Here is a 21,114-nt window from a genome sequence, read left to right on the forward strand (position 1 = left end):
TGTATTTAACTTTAATTAATTTAAATTGAAATAGCTACATTAGCTAATGGCTACCATATTGGACAGTGCAGTTTTAGATACCAGTCCTTATCAGATATATGTTTTGTAACTATTTTCTCTCAGTCTGTGGCTTGGTGATCCATTTTTTTAAAAGATTTATTTATTTATTTTAGAGAGAGAGAGAGAGAGAGAGGGTGCAGGAGCAGGAGGGGTAGAGGAAGAGTGAGGGAGCATCTCAAGCAGACTCCAAGCTGAGGGCAGAGCCTGACAGGGTTCAATCTCATGACCTTGAAATCATGACCTGACCCCAAACTGAGTTAGCTGGTTAACTTACTGTGTCATCCAGGTGCCCCTGACTCTTCATTTTTAAAAATATCCTTTTTTAAAAAGATTTTATTTATTTGACAGAGAGAGACACAGCAAGAGAGGGAATACAATCATGGGGAGTAGGAGAGGGATAAGCAGGCTTCCCACTAAGCAGGGAGCCTGATGTGGGGCTTGATCCCAGAACCCTGAGATCATGAACTGAGTCAAAGGCAGATACTTAATAACTGAGCTACCCAGGCACCCCTCTTCATTTTTTTTTAAAATGGTATCTTTTGATGAGCAAAACTTTCAAATTCAATCAAGACTAATTTTTCGTTTTTTTTTTTTTTAATGGCTATTTCATTCTTTGTCCCAGTTAAGAAACTTGTGATTACTCTTAAGTCAGTGGATTTATGGTCAACCTTGATGATGTGGGATGAGAGTCACCACTGTTTGAGTAACACTGTTGAAAAGATCTTTGTTACCTGATTGGATACTTTGGCACCTTTTTGAAGAACAAAAAAATTGTGTAAGTGTAGATCTATTTCTGTCCCGTTCTCTTGTATTAATCTATTTGTTGAGCTTCATGCCATTACTATACTGTTTCGTTTACTGTAGTTTTATTTTAAGTCCTAAAGTTAGAAGTGTGAACCCTTTGATTTTTTTCTTTTTCAAGATTGTTTTGAGTATTTTAGGTCCTTTGAATTTCCATAGAAATCTTAAAGTCAACTTGTTAATTTGGATTATGACTGGGATTTTGATGATTTAGATGTAATGAAAGAAACATCTGAGATATATATAGATATCTATATCTGTATCTATCTATCTATCTATCTATCTATCTCTATATATATGATTTTATTTATTTATTTATTTGACAGAGAGATAGAGAGAGCACAAGTAGGCTGTGTGACAGGCAGAGGGAGAGGGAAAAGCAGGGTCTCCATTGAGCAGGGAGCCCGATGTGGGGCTCTATCCCAGGACGCTGGGATCATGACCTGAGCTGAAGACAGTCGCTTAACTGACTGACCCACCCAGGTGTCCCTATTTTTGAAAATGGATATTTATATAGGTTGACATATTTTAAAACTTTGTCAAGAAGGAAAACAGGGTCTGATCAGTCTCCTATGACCTAGGTCAGAAGAGAACCTATAATAATCTGTTTCTTCCATTTTGTATTGTTTACTTAGAAAGGACTTTGGACAATAATTTCTTTGGAAGAAACTGTGGTTAGAGTTGCAAACTCTCTGGAGCATGAGAAGTCAAAAATCGAGGTCCCAAGAAACGGAACAGAAACCACTTCCAAGATGAACTAGTGATTCTAAATGCGAAAACCCTCTATATAACTCTTTGATTTATGTCCTATTTAAGGAAGGCAATAAGCTTTGTGCTTTTTCTGGTCTGCAGCATCTCTAAACTATTTTGCCTTTATTTTTCTCAAAATTATTTTGGGAAAAGGGAAGTTACACAACCTTGTACCCTTCAGTATAAGCTTGGAAAGTAAATCTACAGATTGTTTAATCTTTTCATGTTGCATATGAAGAAATAGAGGGGTACATGATTTGTCCAAGATCAGATATTATTTAGTAGCAGAGTTCTGACAATATTCCAGGCTAATATTTCCACCATGTATTCTGTGACAATAGCTAACCAGTCACTAACCCCCACACCCCTGTATGTGCCTGGCAGAAGGCTAGGTATAGATGATATAAATTACCATTATGATATAGCTCTGATCCTCGAACACCATAGAGTCCTGTGTAAGAGAAGTCACAATTAGAAAACAGTAAAAGGCAATATATAATAATGTTCCAAATTGGGTAGATTTTAAGATAAAGTGGTATAGATGCACATAGAAGCAATATTGTGCTTCATTTTAAATAAACATGGCTGTTTTATGGGAATATTGAACTGTAATCGAGAGCAGGTTGTATAAGGGAGACCTGAAATAGGCTTAGTTTGCTAGCTTAAATGTATAAAATGAAAGCAATGAAATTTCACCTTAAATTCATGCTCTGTTAAACAAAATGTTAACAACTGTTAAGGAATGTAAAGATTAATACTTGGTGAAATTATCAGAGAAGGCTTAATGGAAGAAGTAGGGTTTGAGAAAGAATTTCAAGGAATGATAAAATTATGAAGGGCAAAGGATTATAAACTATTATAAATGTTTTTTAATATTTTAATGAAATTTTATTTTAATATAATTTATATTACATTTTATATTATATTGTAAATATATATAAATATATATTTTATATTATAAATATATTTATATATAAGAATATTTAATATTTTAATGAAAATTTGAATACCTTATAAATTAAAATGTTATTTCAATGCAGTGCAAGAGAAGGCCATTAAATATGTTTATGGGTCTCTGAAATAAATTATTTTTAACTAAAGCTAGTGAAGCTCAAATTTGTCTGGGAAGCTTAGAGGTGGAAATGTCTACTGAATTAGTCAAGTCGGTATTTAGATTTCTTCTTGCAGAGGTGGTGCTATTTTGCCCAGGTGCTTCTCCTATGAGAGCTGGTCCACATGGAATTGTTTTTTTTTTTAGACAATATTCCTGTAAAGGTAATGAGAGACCTGTTTTTCCATTTTGCTTTCAGCAATTTGTCCTAAAATAAATAAACTAACGTCTCCAATATCTCATTGCCTTATCTAGAGATGGGACCAATAATAACTTCCCTACCGACCTCATAGCAGTTGTGAAACCTGAAAGGATAATATGTGTGAAAATGCTTTGAAAATCTTTCAGGTATAAGATTCAATAAATAACAATAATTGTACAGATATAGCTCAGTCGGGGTTTTATAAATATTTTTAGGGATAAATTCTGCAGAATTCTCTGTAGTATTGACTTGGCTTGTCTCAAAAGACTCTAATGGACATTATTATATTTTTCCTGGGCTGTAGATAACTGTATGATTTATGTACAATATGATTAATTGAATGCTTCATATGTACTGAATCATCTTTCATCAAATTGGCAGATTTACAACTTTGCAGTGAGTTGTTATTTAGAATATCATTGGAAAAATTCTTGTTTGTATTATTTTTTACTTCTACATTAAGTACAAAAAATTGCTTTCTTTATACTTGTATCCAGATTAGTGCAATTATTTAGGAATGATGATGAACTGCTAATGCAGATAATGAAGATGAAACTCGAATTTCTTACATAACTGAAGAGAAACTATTTTTTTAAAGATTTTATTTATTTATTTGACAGAAAGAGAGACATCACAAGTAGGCAGAGAGGCAGGCAGAGAGAGAGGGGGAAGCAGGCTCCCCACTGAACAGAGAGCCTGATGCGGGACTCCATCCCAGGACCCTGAGATCACGACCTGAGCCGAAGGCAGAGGCTCAACCCAATGAGCCACCCAGGCTCCCCAAAGAGAAACTATTTTGATTATTGAGAGAAGAGCAAAAAGAGTAGAACTGTAACACTGATTTTTCTTTCATTAGAAAGTGAGTTCAATTGTTATCAAAAGTAGATTCAAGGGGAACCTGGGTGGCTCAGTTGGTAGAGCATGGGACTCTGGATCTCAGGGTCATGCATTCAAGCCCCATGTTGGGCATGGAGCCTGCTTTAAAATAAAAGGTGTGCTCAATTGTTACTAAGAAAAACATAACTTGATTTGTGAAGCAAAGATAGTCTTCAATTCATTGCCTTCATGTGTCTATTCTTTAGTATCGCATATTAAAATAATATTTTATGAGGTTTGATAACATAACTATTAATACTAAAATAATAACACTTAAAATTCTCAACATAGGTTCGAAATACACAAAGGATTTAATTTCTTAGCAAAATATTCACATTTTTATATGGCAAAAAAAGAATTGCCATTATATGTCAATTATATCTCAATAATTAAAAAAAACTGCTACAAGAAACCATACCTTGACTATATTATTAACAAAATCTGGGTTACTGAATATTAGTTATCCATTGCTGCATAACTAATTACCATAAACTTGGCAGCTTAAACAACATACTTTTTTTTTTTTTTTAAACGAGATTTATTTATTTGAGTGAGAGTAAGCAAGAGAATACAGGGAGTGGGAAGGGGCAGAGGGAGAGAGAGAATCTCAAGCAGACTCAAAGCTGAGCTCAGAGTCCTATGTGGGGCTCTATCTCACTACCCTGAGATCATGACCTGAGCTGAAACCAAGAGTTGGACCAACTCTTAACCAACAGCTTAACCAGCTGTGCCACCCAGGTGCTCCAAAGAACACACATTTATTATCTTACAGTTCCTATGGATCAGGAATCTGGGTACAACTTAACTGAGTCCTTTGCTTCATGATCTTTCATAAGGCTACAAACACGGGGTCATCCAGGGCTGGAGTCTCATTTGAAAGCTCACCTGGGAAGCATCTACTTTCAATCTACTTCCAGTCTGGTTGTTGGCAAAATTTAATTCCTTGCAGACTGTTGGGCCTCAGTTCTTTGCTGGCTGTCACCTGCTCCTTGCCACATGGCCTTTTCCATAGGCAGTTTATAACTTGGCAGTTTGCTTTGTCAAAGCCAGCCAGGAGGTGCCCTAGAAAGCCAAAAGTTACAGTCCTACATATTGTAATCACAGAAGTGACATTCTATCACTGTTGTTGTATTCTGTTGGTGAGAACCAATTTATAGGTCCTGGTCACACTTAAAGGGAGAGGATTACAAAAGGGTATCAATACCAAGAGACAAGGATCATTTTGGGCCATCTTAGAGTCTGTTGGCAAGAAACTGATTCTTGTATAACATAAGCTACAGAGAGGTGCCCACGAAGAGATCATTCTCAATTAATTCTATAATCCAGAAGGAATTAGTGAGATTGGCTTAAATAGATTTCCTGTTAACTATACAGCATCATAAACAAATAAGTGCCAACTAATAAGCACATTATTTTCTTCTTCTACTATTCTGTTCTTTGTCCAGTACTGTCAATTATGATATGAGATAGCCCTATATCAGACCCTGGAAAAGTGGCAAATAGTACTTCAGAAAAGTATTAGAGAAAATATAATTATATGTGTATATATTTCATCAGCAAAGTGTACTGCATTAGTAAATGGTGTTTATTTTGTTATACTGGTAACATATCTATTAAAAATGTCATTCTCAATAGCACATTGCCAGCATGTTCCTTCACATTAATGGCCTTGGTTAAATAAAACCCTAATTATTGCACATGATTAGAAACTTGCAAAAGAGATTCAATGTGGCATTGATATAATAAAGTCTTTGACTTTGAGAAATTGACAGAACTTCTTTTGGTAATTAAAAGAACTTTTTGTATTCTTAATCAAATCAAAACACCAGTTTTTAAACTACTTAAAATAATTATGTCCCAAATGAGTATTTTCTATGCAAAAATATTTTTCTCTTTTAAAGACTAGCAAAGACTAGAAAAGCCTGAGATGGAAGAGATTAGTAATTATCACTTCAATAGTGTTTAGACTGTTGTGTTATAGTCAGTAGATGGACGCTAATAAGAATGAAAGTAAATTTATTAGTCTGAATCATAGGTGGTTAGGAAAATCCTACTTTTTTTTTGTAAGATTTTATTTATTTATTATTTAAGAGAGAGAGGGAAAGAGAGACAGAGAGCATGCTCAAGTTGTGGGGAGGGGCAGAGGGAGAGAGAGAATCTCAAGCAGACTTCACACTGAGCACAGAGCCCAGTGCAGGGCTCCATCTTACAACCCTGAGATCATGACCTGAGCTGAAATCAAGAGTCAGATGATTAACTGACTGGGCCACCCAGGCACCCCTGGAAAATTCTATTTTAAGATGCAGTGAAAAATGGACCCAAATATTGCCTAAAAGGTTGTTTGGTATGAATTGGAGCATTTTGAACAGCTTAAGAGCTGTGTGGAAGGTTGAAGACAAAGATAAACTTCAGACTTTGAAGTCTGTCTGTCTATCCTAGATCATATTGATATTATAACCCTTAATGATGGTATTTCCACTTTATTGCTCTAAATCAGCATGCAGTTGTATTTTGAGAGATTATAGTGGTTTGGTAGGAGCTCTTTACTTTTATAAATGGATGGAACAAATTTTTTGCCTGCATATTTTTAACATGTCATGTGTAATCCCTATATATATGGTTAATAAATCCTAAATAGAAAAGATTATTAAATGAATAGACAAGATTTGGTATCAGAACACCAAGTAGACTAAGACATTATATAAGCTTATATTATTATATTATTATTATAGAGGACATCCTCACATTTGGGGGGCTGTGTACCACAGACAAAAATCTACATTATCTCCTTTTCCCTGAAGAAAATAGAACTTCACATTAGCTGACAGGGAGGTTTGGTATCTTGATGGGGCTCTGCTTTGTCATTGTCCTTGGTGTGTTCTCCAAAGTACACAGGAAAACTCTCTTCTGAATACAGAATGAAGTAAGGTTTTAGCAAAATCTTGTAGAGACTTACGTCTTCTAATCTCTAGGATAGAGCTGGAGGGTAGGAAGGACTTGGCTGAATGAATACAGGCTTGTTACTTGGAGAAAATGAACTAAAAAAGCAAAAGCATGAGAATGCTAAGGCTCTGTGTGTAGCAAGTATTTGTCTTGGGGGACAATACTTTTTCTAAATTCTGATTGTGTGGCTTCTATTTCAGGATAGGATCTTCTCTGAAGCCTTAAACAGTAAATAGAGAATATATTCAGCTATAACTCGAGCCCTGTGACCTTTGTCCAAGGATTCAGCTGAGTCTTATAAATCAGAAATTCAAATGTCAAATCACCCATGATTTACCCAGCTTTGAATACTGGTATTTAGAAACCCATCCTGTCTCATTCTAGAGGTAGATTTTTAGTCAGTGGGAGGTCTATTCTCAGAAGACTATCTAGTCTAAGAATATACATACATTTGCTTTATGTAATTAAAAAAAATAAGATTGGGGAGTTTCTGTGGCAGCACCTTAGTTAACTTGAGCTAAGGTACTAAAAAGTGTTTGATATGGGAAAACTTTCTAGACCAGCTTTCCTACAGAAAGATTGACTCACTGAGAAGCTATTTACCTAAGCAGAAATAATTTATATTTCAATGTGAAAATTTATATTAGATATAGGTAAGAAACAGTGTCATGTTTAGTCATGAGCAGAGATATTTAGAAACAAATCACACCATAGGACAAAGTAGGGGCAATAAATGGGGCTGTCATTTAGACAGGTCCATTGATGGGGTGAGGTTTTCATTTCAGCAAGCCCTCAGGACAGGATAAAAGGTTCAGTTGGGGACAACAACTTTAAAATGAAGGAACTGGCACAAGTTTCTAAGCTTTAGTTAGTATATTTAACAGACAGGAAACTGTAATACTCTCTTCTTCCTTAGTGAATTGAACAGAGGAATGAAGCAGGTTCTCAGCTGAAAAGTGAGGCTTATGGACAGTGGATGAGGCAGGCACTGCTTCTGTGTGGAAATCTGAACTTTCAGGATGTCTGTGGTCACCTGAGTATCTTTTTGGGGGGTACGGAGGGAGGGAATCTAGCAGATACAAATACATGCTTTCTAGGAAATAATACAAAGTATTACTCTATTCATAGTTAGGAGACATTTAAAAGAATCCTCTTTGTTTTGAACAAATTTGTTCATTTCTCTTGGCTGGTAGAAACCAGGACTGTGCCTATGTAGTGTCCAGATGTCCACATGGTGATGTGACCTTTAATCTTCAAGGTCTTTATCTATTTATACCAGCATTGATTGAGATGCCAGATCTTTAACCATGCAGATTGTTGCCAAGTCTTCCCTTATTCTTGACCTTAAGTTCTCTTAAAGATCAGCTTTCTCTTGGCCACTCTTACAGGAGCTCTCTCAGACTGTCTGCCTACACACAACACTCAGCTGTTTTTATTCTGTGGTTCTGCCACTACACTGGTAATGGGGGCATTGATTCTATTGTTCTTATATCTCTTACCCTGATTTGGGGGCTCGGATGTTCCCCCTCTTTACTGAGATTCAATAGGAGAGAGGTAATCACAGTGTATCACATTCTTTCTTTGACTCTGTAATAAGCACTAATTATTTTAACTTCAAATAACAAAAATCCTAATCAGCAGTGGTTAAAACAATTAATTATCTCACACAACAAGAGCTCTGGAGATTCAGTTCAGTATTGGCATAACAGCTTAACTATATGACTAAGAATTCATCTACCTGACATATGTTCACTTCATTACCCTTAGCTGTTGGCTTTTGTCATTGTATCTGTTATCACTGTGCTTCTCATGTTCACCAGATGACTGTCACACCTCCAGGTGTCACTTCCATGGTTAAGATGGGAAAAAGGAGTAGCATCAGTTATGTTCTACCTTATATAGCAAGTTTCTCAGAAGCTCCTCCAGAAAATTTTCCTTATACCATGTTGTCCAGAACTATACCATACATGCCAAGAATTATGTCTAGAATTAGCAAGTGAGACTAGGAAAGTAAGTATTTGGTTTTCCATCCTCTATAGTTGTATGATGCAAGGAAATTGAGGGTTGAAAATGTTATCTGGCCTAAGAACTTGTGAATATCTAAGTTCTCACTTTTCTTCTGTCTTGATTCCCCATAATCCCACAAAATTTTATATAGTCTTTCTAGGACAGATATTGAGTTGGCTTATTCAATACCCATTTCCAATAATTTTTTCCATGGTCTTCCTCTAGGTTAAAGATATGTATATGTTTGATTTCTCAGCTACTTTTGCTTATCGGGGTGGTCTAATTCTAGACAGTTTGGTGTGTATATGGCTTCTCCCCCGACCCTCAAAGGGCAAATACTCACTAGAGAAAGCTTTTTATCTTTGTCATTCTCCTCTTTTCCTGTGTGGAACATAGCCTTGATGCCTGGAGGTGCAGCCACCACCTTGGGGACAAAAGAAAGGCAACAAGATGATGGAAGCTGAAGAATGAATTTGGCACATAATAACACAGTGGAGCCACTGCATCAGACCTGAATAGTCTACCAGTGACCTTTTCTTTATGAGACTAATACATCTCTGCTTATTTAAGACAATGACGGAGTTTTCTGCTACTTGCAGCCAATGTAATCCTAACTTATATAGGTAAGAAACCATGTTTTTATATCATGGTTTTATATCATATCAATAAATTGTTTTATATCATATCAATAAATCCCAAAGGTATTTATTGTCTTTGCCAGAGCTGTCTCCATTCTCCTTAAAGGTCCCAATTTTGAAAACTGAAAACAAAGAAACAAATTTCTTTTCTCTAATATTTTTATGTATCATAAAATGATGCCAAATAGTTTATCAAAATAGGGAAGGGCTATATAAGTAACAAGGAATTATAGGGGAAAAAGTCTTTATAAATACTACAAAACATATCTTACCATAGTTATAAGTACAAAGAAACACGCCCAAATTAGGCCAAGGCAGAAGAAAGAGAATTTTTTAGATGGCTGTAGGTATATCTTACGGATTTACGAATAGGAAGTATAGCTTGAACCTCACTATGGACTAGAACCAGGAATTGGAAAGCTATTATGAATCAGTGCAGTTGTTCTCCCCTCCCTCTTGGAACACATGATCTCTTATGGTCTGCTTTATTCTTCTCTCTTGGCATTAGCTTTTTCTGCTTCTCTGTGCACAAAGAAGAAATTAGTCACTTCAGCCTCACCATTTCCAATGCAAACTAAGATTGAGTAACATCTCTTGTTTTAAAGTTTTCTGGAGAAAGACTCTCTTGGTCCAATTTTATTTTTGTGTCAATCTTTAACTCAGTTAGTGACCATGGGATGGGGTCAGATGGCTTAGATATTCTTGGGAGAAAAGGGAGAATAGTCTTTTGAGAAGGGGCCATGGATGTGTGTGTGTGTGTGCACACGTGTATGTATGTGTGTGTTTGTGGTAGTGGTTGCTAGAGAAGAAATAATGGACATCTCTACAACTCTTCTGATACTCTATTCTGCTGAAAGGTAAATCAAATTAATGATTTATTCATTCTACGAACACTGGTATTACTTGTTCCTCCCTTTATGTTCTCTCTCAGAGAATGTCAAGACCATTTATCTAATTGTCCATGTCATAAACGTCTACATAACCAATAAGCAGCACAATAGCTAACACTTATTGAATATGTGTACTTTGTGATAGGCATTCTGCATGCATTATTTTATGTATGTACGTATGTTTATATTTTCTACATGCATTATTTTAAATTTAACCTTACAACAACCCTACAAGTAGGTATTATCTATCTTATAAGCAAACATTTCTCTTGGATTAGTATAATAACCTTCTACCTCCCTAACCCTGGTCACACCTCTCCCAACCATTTTTTAAAATGTGGTAATCCGTAGTAATTCTAAAATATATATCTAATTATGTTATTTTCTCACTTTAAGCCCTTCTGTGGTTCCCCCAGGATAAAGTCCAAATTCCTTTAAATGATATATAAAGTCTTTTATGATCTATGCACTCTTCATCTTTGCCAACTTCCATCTCTCTGCACCATCTTGTACTTCACACTCTATTTGCAAGCCTTAAAAATTAAAGTTCTTACCAGTTCATTTCCTACTTCTGCACAACCCCCCTCTAGCTGTTCTCTCAGCTGATGCCTACACATTTCCCACATTAAGGATTCATCTTAGAGGTTACCCTATCCAAAAGACTTCCCTGAATGATTTAGGTGCGCCTTCTTTGTAATTCTGTATCTCTCAGTGCTTTTTTCCTATACTTATTACACCATGCTGAACTGTCAATTAACTTATTCTGTCTCTGACACTGATTGGTAAAGTCCTTGAGTGGAAGGACTTTATCTGGTTTTGTTGAAAATCCTATGTTTAGGGTAGTACTTGGTCATAGTAAGTTGCTCAGTAAATATTTGTTCAATGAATGTATCTTCATAAGTCTAGAAGAAGTTGAAAAGCCACGTGGACAGAAACAGATATTCAGCATTTCTTGCTTACTGAGTGGATTATTCTGACAGCCATTCTCTTTATTCTTATTGTTTGGGTTTATAATTTATAAAAATTGAGCAGATAAAAATTGATAAAATTAACTGAGAAAACATATTGCAAAATAAGAAAGTAATAAGCCAAAGGAAGCAGTAAGGTGAGATTGGGGGATTAAAGGCAAGGAACTGAATTTTTTTCAGAGCTTATTTCAAATAAGTATAACAAATGAATGTATTTGTAAGTAAACCTAATCCTTGCAATAATTCTTTGAGACTGAAATGTTGTGCCCGTAGTAAAGACAAGAAAATTGAAGATCAAAGTAGAGCAAAACAAACTGAATGATTATACAACAAATTCTCTACAAATAAGCAGCAAACAACAGAAATTAAAATCAACCTTAGAAAATATGGAGAATATGCCAGAGTAAGGCAACCTACACCCTAAATAATCCTTTTGCTGGGTCTGGGTTTCTGTATCAGCTTTCTAGCTTTTCTTGTACCTCTGCTTCCTTCACTCTCATCCGCTTTGGATGTAGGAATACTTCATTCCTCTATACAAAATAAATTCCACTTTTGCCCTCATGTTTTGTCTCACTTAACTTTTTCATGAGTGAAACTGACTTTATTAGACCTGCTTTCTGATTTAACTAAACTTCTCTGAGCCCAGCAAAGCACCTGACTTCTCTTTCAGGGAATTGTAAGCAACACAGCAGTAAATATAAATATAAATATAAATATAAATATAAATATAAATACACACACACACATATATACTATTATTGTAGATCACGCGGGTTCGGGGAGGGGAGAGGTAAAATCCTTAGGGGTGGGAATGTTTAAGTTACCATATTCTGCGCAGTGAGAATCTGGAGTCATTTTCAAGTTACACAATTTCCTACTTCTTTTCAGTCGGGTCAAGTCGCTAGACTTTGTTAAGTCTCATTTATTACTACTGAAAAGAGAATACTAGTAAGAGGCCCCTACCTACCTACCCGAGGATTTCTGTTAAGGACCAAACAGATGAGGTGTGTGAAAAACGCTTCACAAACATTTGGTTAACTCCGTAAAACATTTGTACCTGGCTACGAACGAGACTGCATTAACTCGGGTTTCCCGGCTGAAGAAATTCAAAGACGGCTTGTCTCTAGGGAGAGGAAGCCCAGCGTTACTACGTGACGTCATCATCCCACGCCGGCCGCGACGGTTTCCGGGTTGGGCTTAAAGCCGTGTTCCACGCTATGGGGTTTTGGCGGCGTTTGTTGATTTTTGGCTGGGTATCGCTTCGGGGTGGTGGCGGGGCAGGTGTCCCGCTTGGGGGAAGCCGAGTGTTGGTTTGTCGGCGCCAGGTTCGTGGTGCTGCTGGACGGGGGGAGGCGGGAGGACGGAGATGCTCGGGCGGCAGGGCCCTAGGTGCCCTGGCATAACCTCTTGCGGAGGCCTCACCTCAGATCTTAACGGGTCCCCGCCAACTAGACGGCAAAATGAGACCCCGGTTGGCTGGATGTCCCCAGTTTCCAAGCAGGCCCCCAGTAGGACCTGGCCGAGGAGTGGCGGAATATGAAACAATTCTTGAACATGGATGTGTGACTTGTGCATTGTTTTATCTGTTAGTTTATTTAGAAAATAGATTAAAGAGAAGTAAACACGTGGAGGATTTAACTCTGTAAGGAGACAGTTTACTTTCCATTTTTAATGTCTGCGTATGCTGGCAGGTAAATTTCAGCTTAAACAGTGTATTTACACAACTGTGATCAATAGTGGTAGGTAGATAGTACAAAGGACCCAACAAATGGAGATCAAAAGGAAGGCCCTCTAACAAACTCCGAATTTTTACTTTAACAGCATGATAATAGAGATGGCTTATTTTAAAACTTTTTTTTTTTTTTTTTAAGTTATCTGGCGCTGACAATGAGACCTTAAAACAAAGAAGAATGCAAATCATGTCCCGAGGACTTCCAAAGCAGAAACCAATAGAAGGTGTAAAGCAAGTTATAGTTGTGGCTTCTGGAAAAGGTGGAGTTGGAAAGTCTACTACAGCAGGTATTATAGGGTATAGGATATTCGGATCTCAAGTAGGAATTTATGCCAACTGGCAAGTGCACAGCATTAAAATTAATAGTTTTGATTTTTAAAGAGTTATTTGTGAAATTGCTAATAGCTGATTTTGTAGTATTAGGAGTTGGTAGTGATTAGGAAGTTAGATTAGCAGTTTCAAAAAGCTAGGTACATAGCCAGATGCTTGACTCCTTAACTGAGGAAAAGGTGGTCAGATTATCCATCAGATCTTCAGTTTACCTAACTGTAAAATGACAATGATAACCTTTTTCATAGGGTGGCTATGTAAATTAAACATGCCACTTAGCTCAGAGTCTCTTAGATAGTGCTCAATATTTGGTTGCTGTTATTATTTTTTAAACATTTAATAACTTTAATACTAAATTATTTCTGTTCTTTGATGTTCTCTTCCAGTCTATGAATGTACATACAGCTACAAAATTGCAATGAGACTTTTAGATTATTAAGACCTTTTTCATTTAACCATAATGTAATTTTCAACATTTATAAAATAAGCATTGCTCTAATATTTGAAAAAAAATTTTTTTTATACATTTTATTTATTTGACAGAGAGAGAGAGATCGCAAGTAGGCGGAGAGGCAGGCAGAGAGAGAGAGAGAGGAGGAAGCAGGCTCCCCATTGAGCAGAGAGCCTGATGCAGGGCTTGATCCTAGGACCCTGGGATCATGACCTGAGCCAAAGGCAGAGGCTTTAACCCACTGAGCCAGCCAGGCGCCCCTGAAAATGTTTGTAAAGGTTTAACATTGTTTTAATTGTTTAAAATACTATCTAATCTTTATATCTTTTCTATTAATAATACTGGAGCAGAAAATTTGTTTTTGGTGGCTCTTTTGAATTGATTGTAGATTTCTTGGTGACTGAAATGCTGCTTTCAGATTCATAGGAGAAATATCACCAGAAATAGAAGAGTTACCAGCCAAGACTAATAACTGGATATTCCTAAAATTTTTCAAAAGAAATTTTTAATTTTTTTTAAAGATTTATTTATTTGAGAGAGGGAGAGAACAAGCAGAGGGAGGGGCAGAGGAAGGAGAGAATATCCTTAAGCAGATTACCCACTGAGCATGGAGCCTAATGCCAGGCTCTATCCCAGGGCCCTGAGATCATGCCCCAAGCCAAAATCAAGAGCTAACCAATTGAGCTACCCAGATGCCCCAGAATTTCTTATTTCTAAAATGATTATTCCGGTGTAATAAGGGTAAAAGGGTAATAATTTCCCTTCTTCTGGTCCTACAACACAACTCGTATTATTAATTTGGAGTCATAAACCCCCCACCCCTTTTTTTTAAGATATGCTTATTTTAGAGACAGGGAGAGAGAGAGAGAGAGACAGCATGAACAGGAGGGGCAGAGGGAAAGGAGAGAATCTCAAGCAGACTCTTGCACTGAGCCCTGAGACAGGGCTCAAACTCACAACCCCGAGATCAAAACGTGAGTTAAAATCAAGAGTGGGCTGCTTAACTGCCTGCACTACCAGGTGCTCCTGGAGTCAGAAAACACTATTATCTTATTGTTGCCTTGTATTTTCAGTCATTAATATAGGAATGGCTGCTAATTCAAGTCTTATCCAGTTGATCTTTTTTTGCAGGTAATTTAAAAAAAATTACTATTCTATTTGTTGATTTTGGTGTAGTTCCAGATTGTCAAGATCTTTTAAATTACAGTTTTTTTGGTCCGACTATTAACCTAAAGTTGGGGAATATATGTACCTTAAAATTCTTCAGTTCCATTGAAATCAATGACATTTTGAAATAAGAAGGGCTAGTACGGAGTTTTGTGACTAAAGATCTTATGTCTTCACTTAAAATGCCATTTTTAGTAATTTCCCAGTATAGCAGTTTTATGGTTGTACAACCAGCTACAAATCCAACTATATAGTTTATTAGCCTAATTTTTTTTCTCATTTTTACCGGAAGGTAACTGTGGAAGAGTTTTTCAGAAACTATGTTTTGAAGAAAATAAGACTTACCAAGTATTATAGTTATAATAGACCTCTAATATTATTATTGTTTGATAGATACTGTATTATTGCTTAAGAAAGATTAGTGATTGGGCGCCTGGGTGGCTCAGTGGGTAAAGCCACTGCCTTCGGCTCAGGTCATGATCTCAGGGTCCTGGGATCGAGTCCCGCATGGGGCTCTCTGCTCAGCAGGGAGCCTGCTTCCTCCTCTCTCTCTCTCTGCCTGCCTCTCTGCCTACTTGTGATCTCTCTCTCTCTGTCAAATAAATAAATAAATAATCTTAAAAAAAAAAAAAAAATTCTTTAAAAAAAAAAAAAAAAAAAAAAAAAGAAAGATTAGTGATTGTTCCAATGCTATATGCTACACATTTTTACTTTCTTTCCTAAGGGCCTACAATCCATCTGTTTAATATTTTGTTTTTAAAATTTAGAAGCTTTGGGGCGCCTGGGTGGCTCAGTGGGTTAAGCCGCTGCCTTTGGCTCAGGTCGGTCATGATCTCAGGGTCCTGGGATTGAGTCCCGCATCAGGCTCTCTGCACAGCAGGGAGCCTGCTTCCCTCCCACCCCCCAACACCTGACTCTCTGCCTACTTGTGATCTCTCTCTCTCTCTGTCAATAAATAAGTAAAATCTTAAAAAAAATAAAATTTAGAAGCTTTTAGTCTTTGGTTCTAGAATCCACCTCTTCCTGTTTTTTGAAAATTCAGAGTACATTTATTTGTTTTCAGTAAAGTGAATTCCTTTGGATGCTGTGTGATTACTTGGACTGGTTGAAGTTGGAAAATATTTTCATGATGATATCCCTAAGTTCTTTGAGTTTTATGCAATATAATTTGTTGGGTCTGTAGGCTAGTACTTGTTTAAAATATTGTTTTTGTTTTTGGTTAGCGGATCATCTATTGCCAAGGAATGTGACAGCATTTAAATAGGAAAATATATGAAAAAATATGCAGTTGTGACATACAGTAGTATTTCAGTAAATGCCCCTTCCTTGCTTTTTTTCTTTGTTAGCATTAAACCATCTGTCCCAAAGAACCGGCCTTTACTTTTTTTCTAACAGCTCTGTCTGCATATATATACACACACATATATATGTTTGAAACTAAATATATGTTCCAAACTATCTCAAAATTTTTCCCATTTGAATATGTATGCTAGAGATTTTTTTCAGTTATAATGATGATACATGGTTAATCCAAACATGCTCTGATTCCATTGTGTAAATGTGAGAGGATCCTAACAATGAAATGAAGTATTCTCTAAAAGTTTCTGCTTAATACTTAGATTGTATAACCTGTAATATACCTAAAATTCAGAATTATTTGATAATTTATAAAAATTGATTTGTCAAGTGTCATGTCTTAGTCTAAGTACTTTATATCAGTATTTCATTTAATTCTCACAACAGTTATGAAAGGAATTATCCTCGTTTTATAGAGGAGGAAAATAAATTTAGGGGTAAAATATCCTACTGAAGGTTATGTAATAGAAGGTGGTAGAAGTAGGATTTGAACCAGGTTTGCCTTGAAAATTTATGCTCTTAACTACTTTAAAGGAAGTAATCTCAGCATCATTAATGACGTTGTTCTGTTAAAGGTGGTTGATTCACAATATGGAAGTCTACTAATCATTCTTGGAATTTTGTTACCTTGGGATCTCTTTATCTCAGGTGTAACATACCTCTGTTGCTGGGCTCAACGTGGTTTGGGGACTACTTTCCTTCTTTATGTCTTTGGGATTCACTAGCAATAGGCAGTTTTGGGAATATGTTTTACTACCTTACGTTTGACCCTCTTCTCTTTCCTTTGCACAGTGGTCCAGCCTTTCATACAGGGGTATTTGTGAGTTAGGTACTTGGAATTCCTGCAGTTTCAGCATTTATGTTTAAAAGGCAAAGGATCATATATATTTTTATTTGTTAAAAGGTATATACTTTTTTGGCAAAATGTTTTTGAAAATAATTGAACTATATATATCAGTAACATTGTTTTTTAAAAGCTAAGTAGATTATTTAAACAACATTATAACAGATTATAAAAATGAGTCATTTAAAATGTTAATTGTAGGGCAGGCATCGATTGCTTATGTTGGGATGTTACCGTCTTTTTGTCTTTTTTACTTTCTGTATTCTCTCTGTCTTTATTTTTTATAAGTAAAGGAAATATATTAAAAATCTCTGTGCTTTGGTTATTACATTGAAAATATTAGAAGGCAAACTGAATTTTAATAGAGGGAAAGTCACTAAGTTTAATTACTTTTTTGTTTCTTACAGTGAACCTTGCACTTGCATTAGCAGCGAATGATTCGGTAGGTGTTTATTAATAAGAACATTAATTTATTAAAATGTTTTTAAGGAAATGATAAAGAGCGTATTTTTCATTTATTCTGTCAGGGGCTATATCGTGTAGCTGTAGTCCCTTGCTTTTCTTTAAGGAACTAAGAAATCTGCCATAAGTACCGAGTACATCTAATGGTAATGAAGAAAATGGAAGGGGTCAAAGAATTCAGGCAGCGTTTGGAAGGTAGAGAAGGCAAGGAAATGGATTCTTTCTTAGAGCTTCCAAAAGATATGTGATTCTGCCAACACCTTAATTTTAGCTCATTGAAACCCATTTTGGACGTCTGTGATAATTTCTCACAGTAGAAGTAGGAAATAAATACAGGAAATCATTTTTCTTAGTTCTTAAATTTCCAAAGATGTCTTTATTTTGCCTTTATATTTGATTTGACTTTGATTTGCCTAGATGTAGAATTCCAGGTTCAAAATAATTGCATCTCTGAACCTTGTAAACAACATTCCTTTTTCTTCTGTCACGCTAATGAAATATCTGATGCTAGTCTGATTCATATTGCTCTGTAATAATCTGTGTTTTTCTCCTCAAAGCTTTTAGAGTTTTCTTTATGTCTTTTAAGTTTAGAAATGTCACAAGTATGCATCCACTTGTTGACTTCAAAATTTTTTACCTGACTGGAAATTAGCCAGGCAGTTTTCAAATTTTGAAATTTCTTCCTTGATTACTTTAAGTGGTGTGTTTGTTCTGTCTCCAGAAATCTATTAGATAGATATTAATCCTTTATGCATGTTGATTTTTTAAAGAAGATTTTATTTATTTATTTAACAGACAGAGATCACAAGTAGGCAGAGAGGCAGGCAGAGAGAGAGGGGGAAGCATGCTCCCCACTGAGTGGAGAGCCTGATGTGGGGCTCAATCCCAGGACCCTGGGATGACCTGAGCCAAAGGCAGAGGCTTAACCGATTGAGCCACCCAGGTGCCCCTGCATGTTAATTTTTCTCTCATATTCTCCATCTCTGTCTTTTGTTGTATGTTTTGGAAGATATCTTAGACTATTTTCCACATACTTTGTTGGGTTTTAGTTGTTATTTAGCCCTTCTGATTTTTATTTTTAAATTCCAGAATTGTATTTTTTCCAGGTTTCCAGAACTCTTTCTTATATTACAAATAGTGAGAAACAATGCGTCTATCATTCGTTTGAATCTCTTTGAGGATGCTAATTAAAACTAATTTAAAAATTCTTCCTTTTAGTGATCTCTACTTACTTAGCATGGTGATTCTTATAGTATGGTCCTCAGACCAGCAGAATCATTATCACCTGGGGAACTTGTTGGACATGCAAAATCTTGAGCCCATCTTAAACCTAATGAATCAGAATCCATGAAGGTAGAATTCTGCAGTCTGTGTGTTTTCTCTACAACCTGTTTTTAATTTGATTTAATTTAATCTAATTTTTTTTTATAGAAGTGGATTCAACTTACAGTGTTATATTAGCTGGAATCTATGTTTTAATCAGCCCCTTAGATGATTTTGATGCATGCTAATGTTTGAGAATCATGGATCTAGAGTTTGTGAAAACTCTTGTCTGCTGATGGCATCCTTTTTTGTTTTCTAGTGTGGTTATGTTTTTTATTTGGTTTTAAACCATTTTTTCAATGGGAATTTGGAAAGAAGAGAGATAATCATGTGTTTTTAGGCAGCCTTATTGAAGTAAGAGCCAGTAATATATTTTTAAAAATAATTTCTCTTAGGGGACTTAGTTACCCCGGAGAAGAGACACCATCTTCGTTAAAGAAGGAAGGAGACAGGGAAGAGTCAATAGATGGGAAGGTAGATAATTTGTAGATGTGGGGTTTTTTTTTTTTTTAAGATTTTATTTATTTGACAGAGACACAGCAAGAGAGGGAGCACTAGCAGGGGGAGTGGGAGAGGGAGAAGCAGGCCTCCTGATGAGCAGGCAGCCCTCTGGGTGCAAGGCTCTATCCCAGGACCCTAGGATCATGACCTGAGCCAAAGGTAGATGCCTAATGACTGAGCCATACAGGCATCCCAGTGTGGGAATCTTTTAAGTTGGTTATCATTTTAGTTAAAGCCTTGAGTCTTAAGTCAGTGTGAAGCAGCTATGTAATAGGGATCAAAGGATGAAAAGAATAGTTAAAAAGGGGTTGATTCCTTCATGTTAAAGATTGCTCTTTATCTTTTTTTTTTTTTTTTAAGATCTTTTAAATTTATCTAATAGAGCACAGAAGCAGGTGGAGCAGCAGGCAGAGGGAGAGGAAGAAGCAGGCTTTTTGCTGAGCAGAGTCCAACCGGGGGCTTGATCCCAGAACTCTGGGATCATGACCAGACCTGAAGGCAGATGCTTAACTGACTCAGCCACCCAGGTGCCCCAGATACTGCTACTCTTGATGAGATGGTAGTTCAGAAATTTTTTTTTTTATTTCTGTGTTTTTGTTTTTTTCCTTTTCTCTTCTTTCAAGGAGCAGGGTTGAAGGCAGATTCATCTTTAGTGCTTTATATGTGTGACGGAAATTGGCAACAAGAAAGGTAAAGCAGTAACACTTCACCTGGCTCATTTAGTAATCTTGAGTATCCTTACTGTTTTTAATGTTTGTAAAATCTTCCTTAGGAAGGTTTTTAGTATTCTTTGATCCTAGTGAAGGTGTTTTTTGTTGTTCATTTCTTGATTTTTTTTTTTTTTTTTTAAGCAAAGTTAGTGTTTTTGATTCGGGACTAGCGTGTTTAATTTAAACTGTGCTCTGCCAGAGGACAGCTTGCATACAGAAAAGAAGAGCTATATCTGTTCTATATGATTTATATGTATCTGGCATAGTTTTATGCTCTTCTATTTCCCAATTTAAGATTTTATTAATATTATACTTATTTGGAGGACATGTTTGGTCCTTAGGGGAAGCTCATGGTTCCTCCCAGCTCTTCTGTTTGCCTGAGTTGATATCGATGGCCAGAATATGTCTCTTTATGGGGTTAAAAACTCCAGTTAGGATGGTGTCTTTGGAGCCTCTCCAGTAATTCATTCCCAGGGAGGCTTAATTCTGTGGAGTTTGAATTATAAAAGGGGTCTCTGATTTTCTTCTCTATAGGCCATTTTTGTTTAAGACCTTGCTAACTTTTACCTCCTTTCTTTTCCATGGGTTGTACTTGCCCTTTTTCAGCATTGGAATAGAAGATCCAGATCCAGGAAAGGGATATAGGAAAAGGAAGCTATTCATTTTACTTTTGATATTGACCTTAGTAGTCTCTAAACAAGATTGTGTAAACCCCAGGGGTGTATGTAATATAGTCCATTGGGATGTAGGAAGGAAATTTTTCTTTTCTATTTGTATTAATTTTTATCTTTTAAAATTTATGTTTTTTGTGTATGCTTTATAATTTATACTATGTTAGTATATATAGTATATATGGTAGTTGCAATGTAATTTATAAACAAATATATTAACATATATTAAGGATATATGCTTAAACATATTTTACTGATTGGAGTGCATGATCAGAAAATTTCAGATGTCACTAGCCTAGGCAAAAGGAATTTCTGGGCTGG

General features: G+C 36.1%; 1 protein-coding gene and 1 long non-coding RNA gene across 5 annotated transcripts in view; both read left to right on the plus strand.

Annotated features, from left to right (window-relative positions):
• Positions 1 to 1,640, plus strand: part of LOC116589837 — a 38,571-nt gene extending 36,931 nt beyond the window's left edge. Inside the window, exons 2-3 of the long non-coding RNA XR_004285418.1 lie at positions 683 to 835; positions 1,497 to 1,640. This is a non-coding gene — a long non-coding RNA (uncharacterized LOC116589837). The remainder of the gene's footprint in view (positions 1 to 682; positions 836 to 1,496) is intronic.
• A 7,551-nt stretch (positions 1,641 to 9,191) lies between these two features.
• Positions 9,192 to 21,114, plus strand: part of NUBPL (nucleotide binding protein like) — a 207,516-nt gene continuing 195,593 nt past the window's right edge. The window contains exons 1-3 of one of the 4 annotated variants that reach the window (XM_032341486.1): positions 9,192 to 9,373; positions 13,118 to 13,265; positions 17,534 to 17,568. In XM_032341486.1, the coding sequence (XP_032197377.1) occupies positions 13,157 to 13,265; positions 17,534 to 17,568 (144 nt within the window). In that variant the 5' untranslated portion in view covers positions 9,192 to 9,373; positions 13,118 to 13,156. Of the gene's footprint in view, positions 9,374 to 12,393; positions 12,572 to 13,117; positions 13,266 to 17,533; positions 17,569 to 20,035; positions 20,103 to 21,114 lie in introns of those variants that run through there. The other 3 variants (XM_032341488.1, XM_032341484.1, XM_032341487.1) reach the window with 3 other exon arrangements.

Source organism: Mustela erminea, chromosome 5, assembly GCF_009829155.1.
Source record: "Mustela erminea isolate mMusErm1 chromosome 5, mMusErm1.Pri, whole genome shotgun sequence".
In the NCBI taxonomy this organism is placed as follows: Eukaryota; Metazoa; Chordata; class Mammalia; order Carnivora; family Mustelidae; genus Mustela; species Mustela erminea.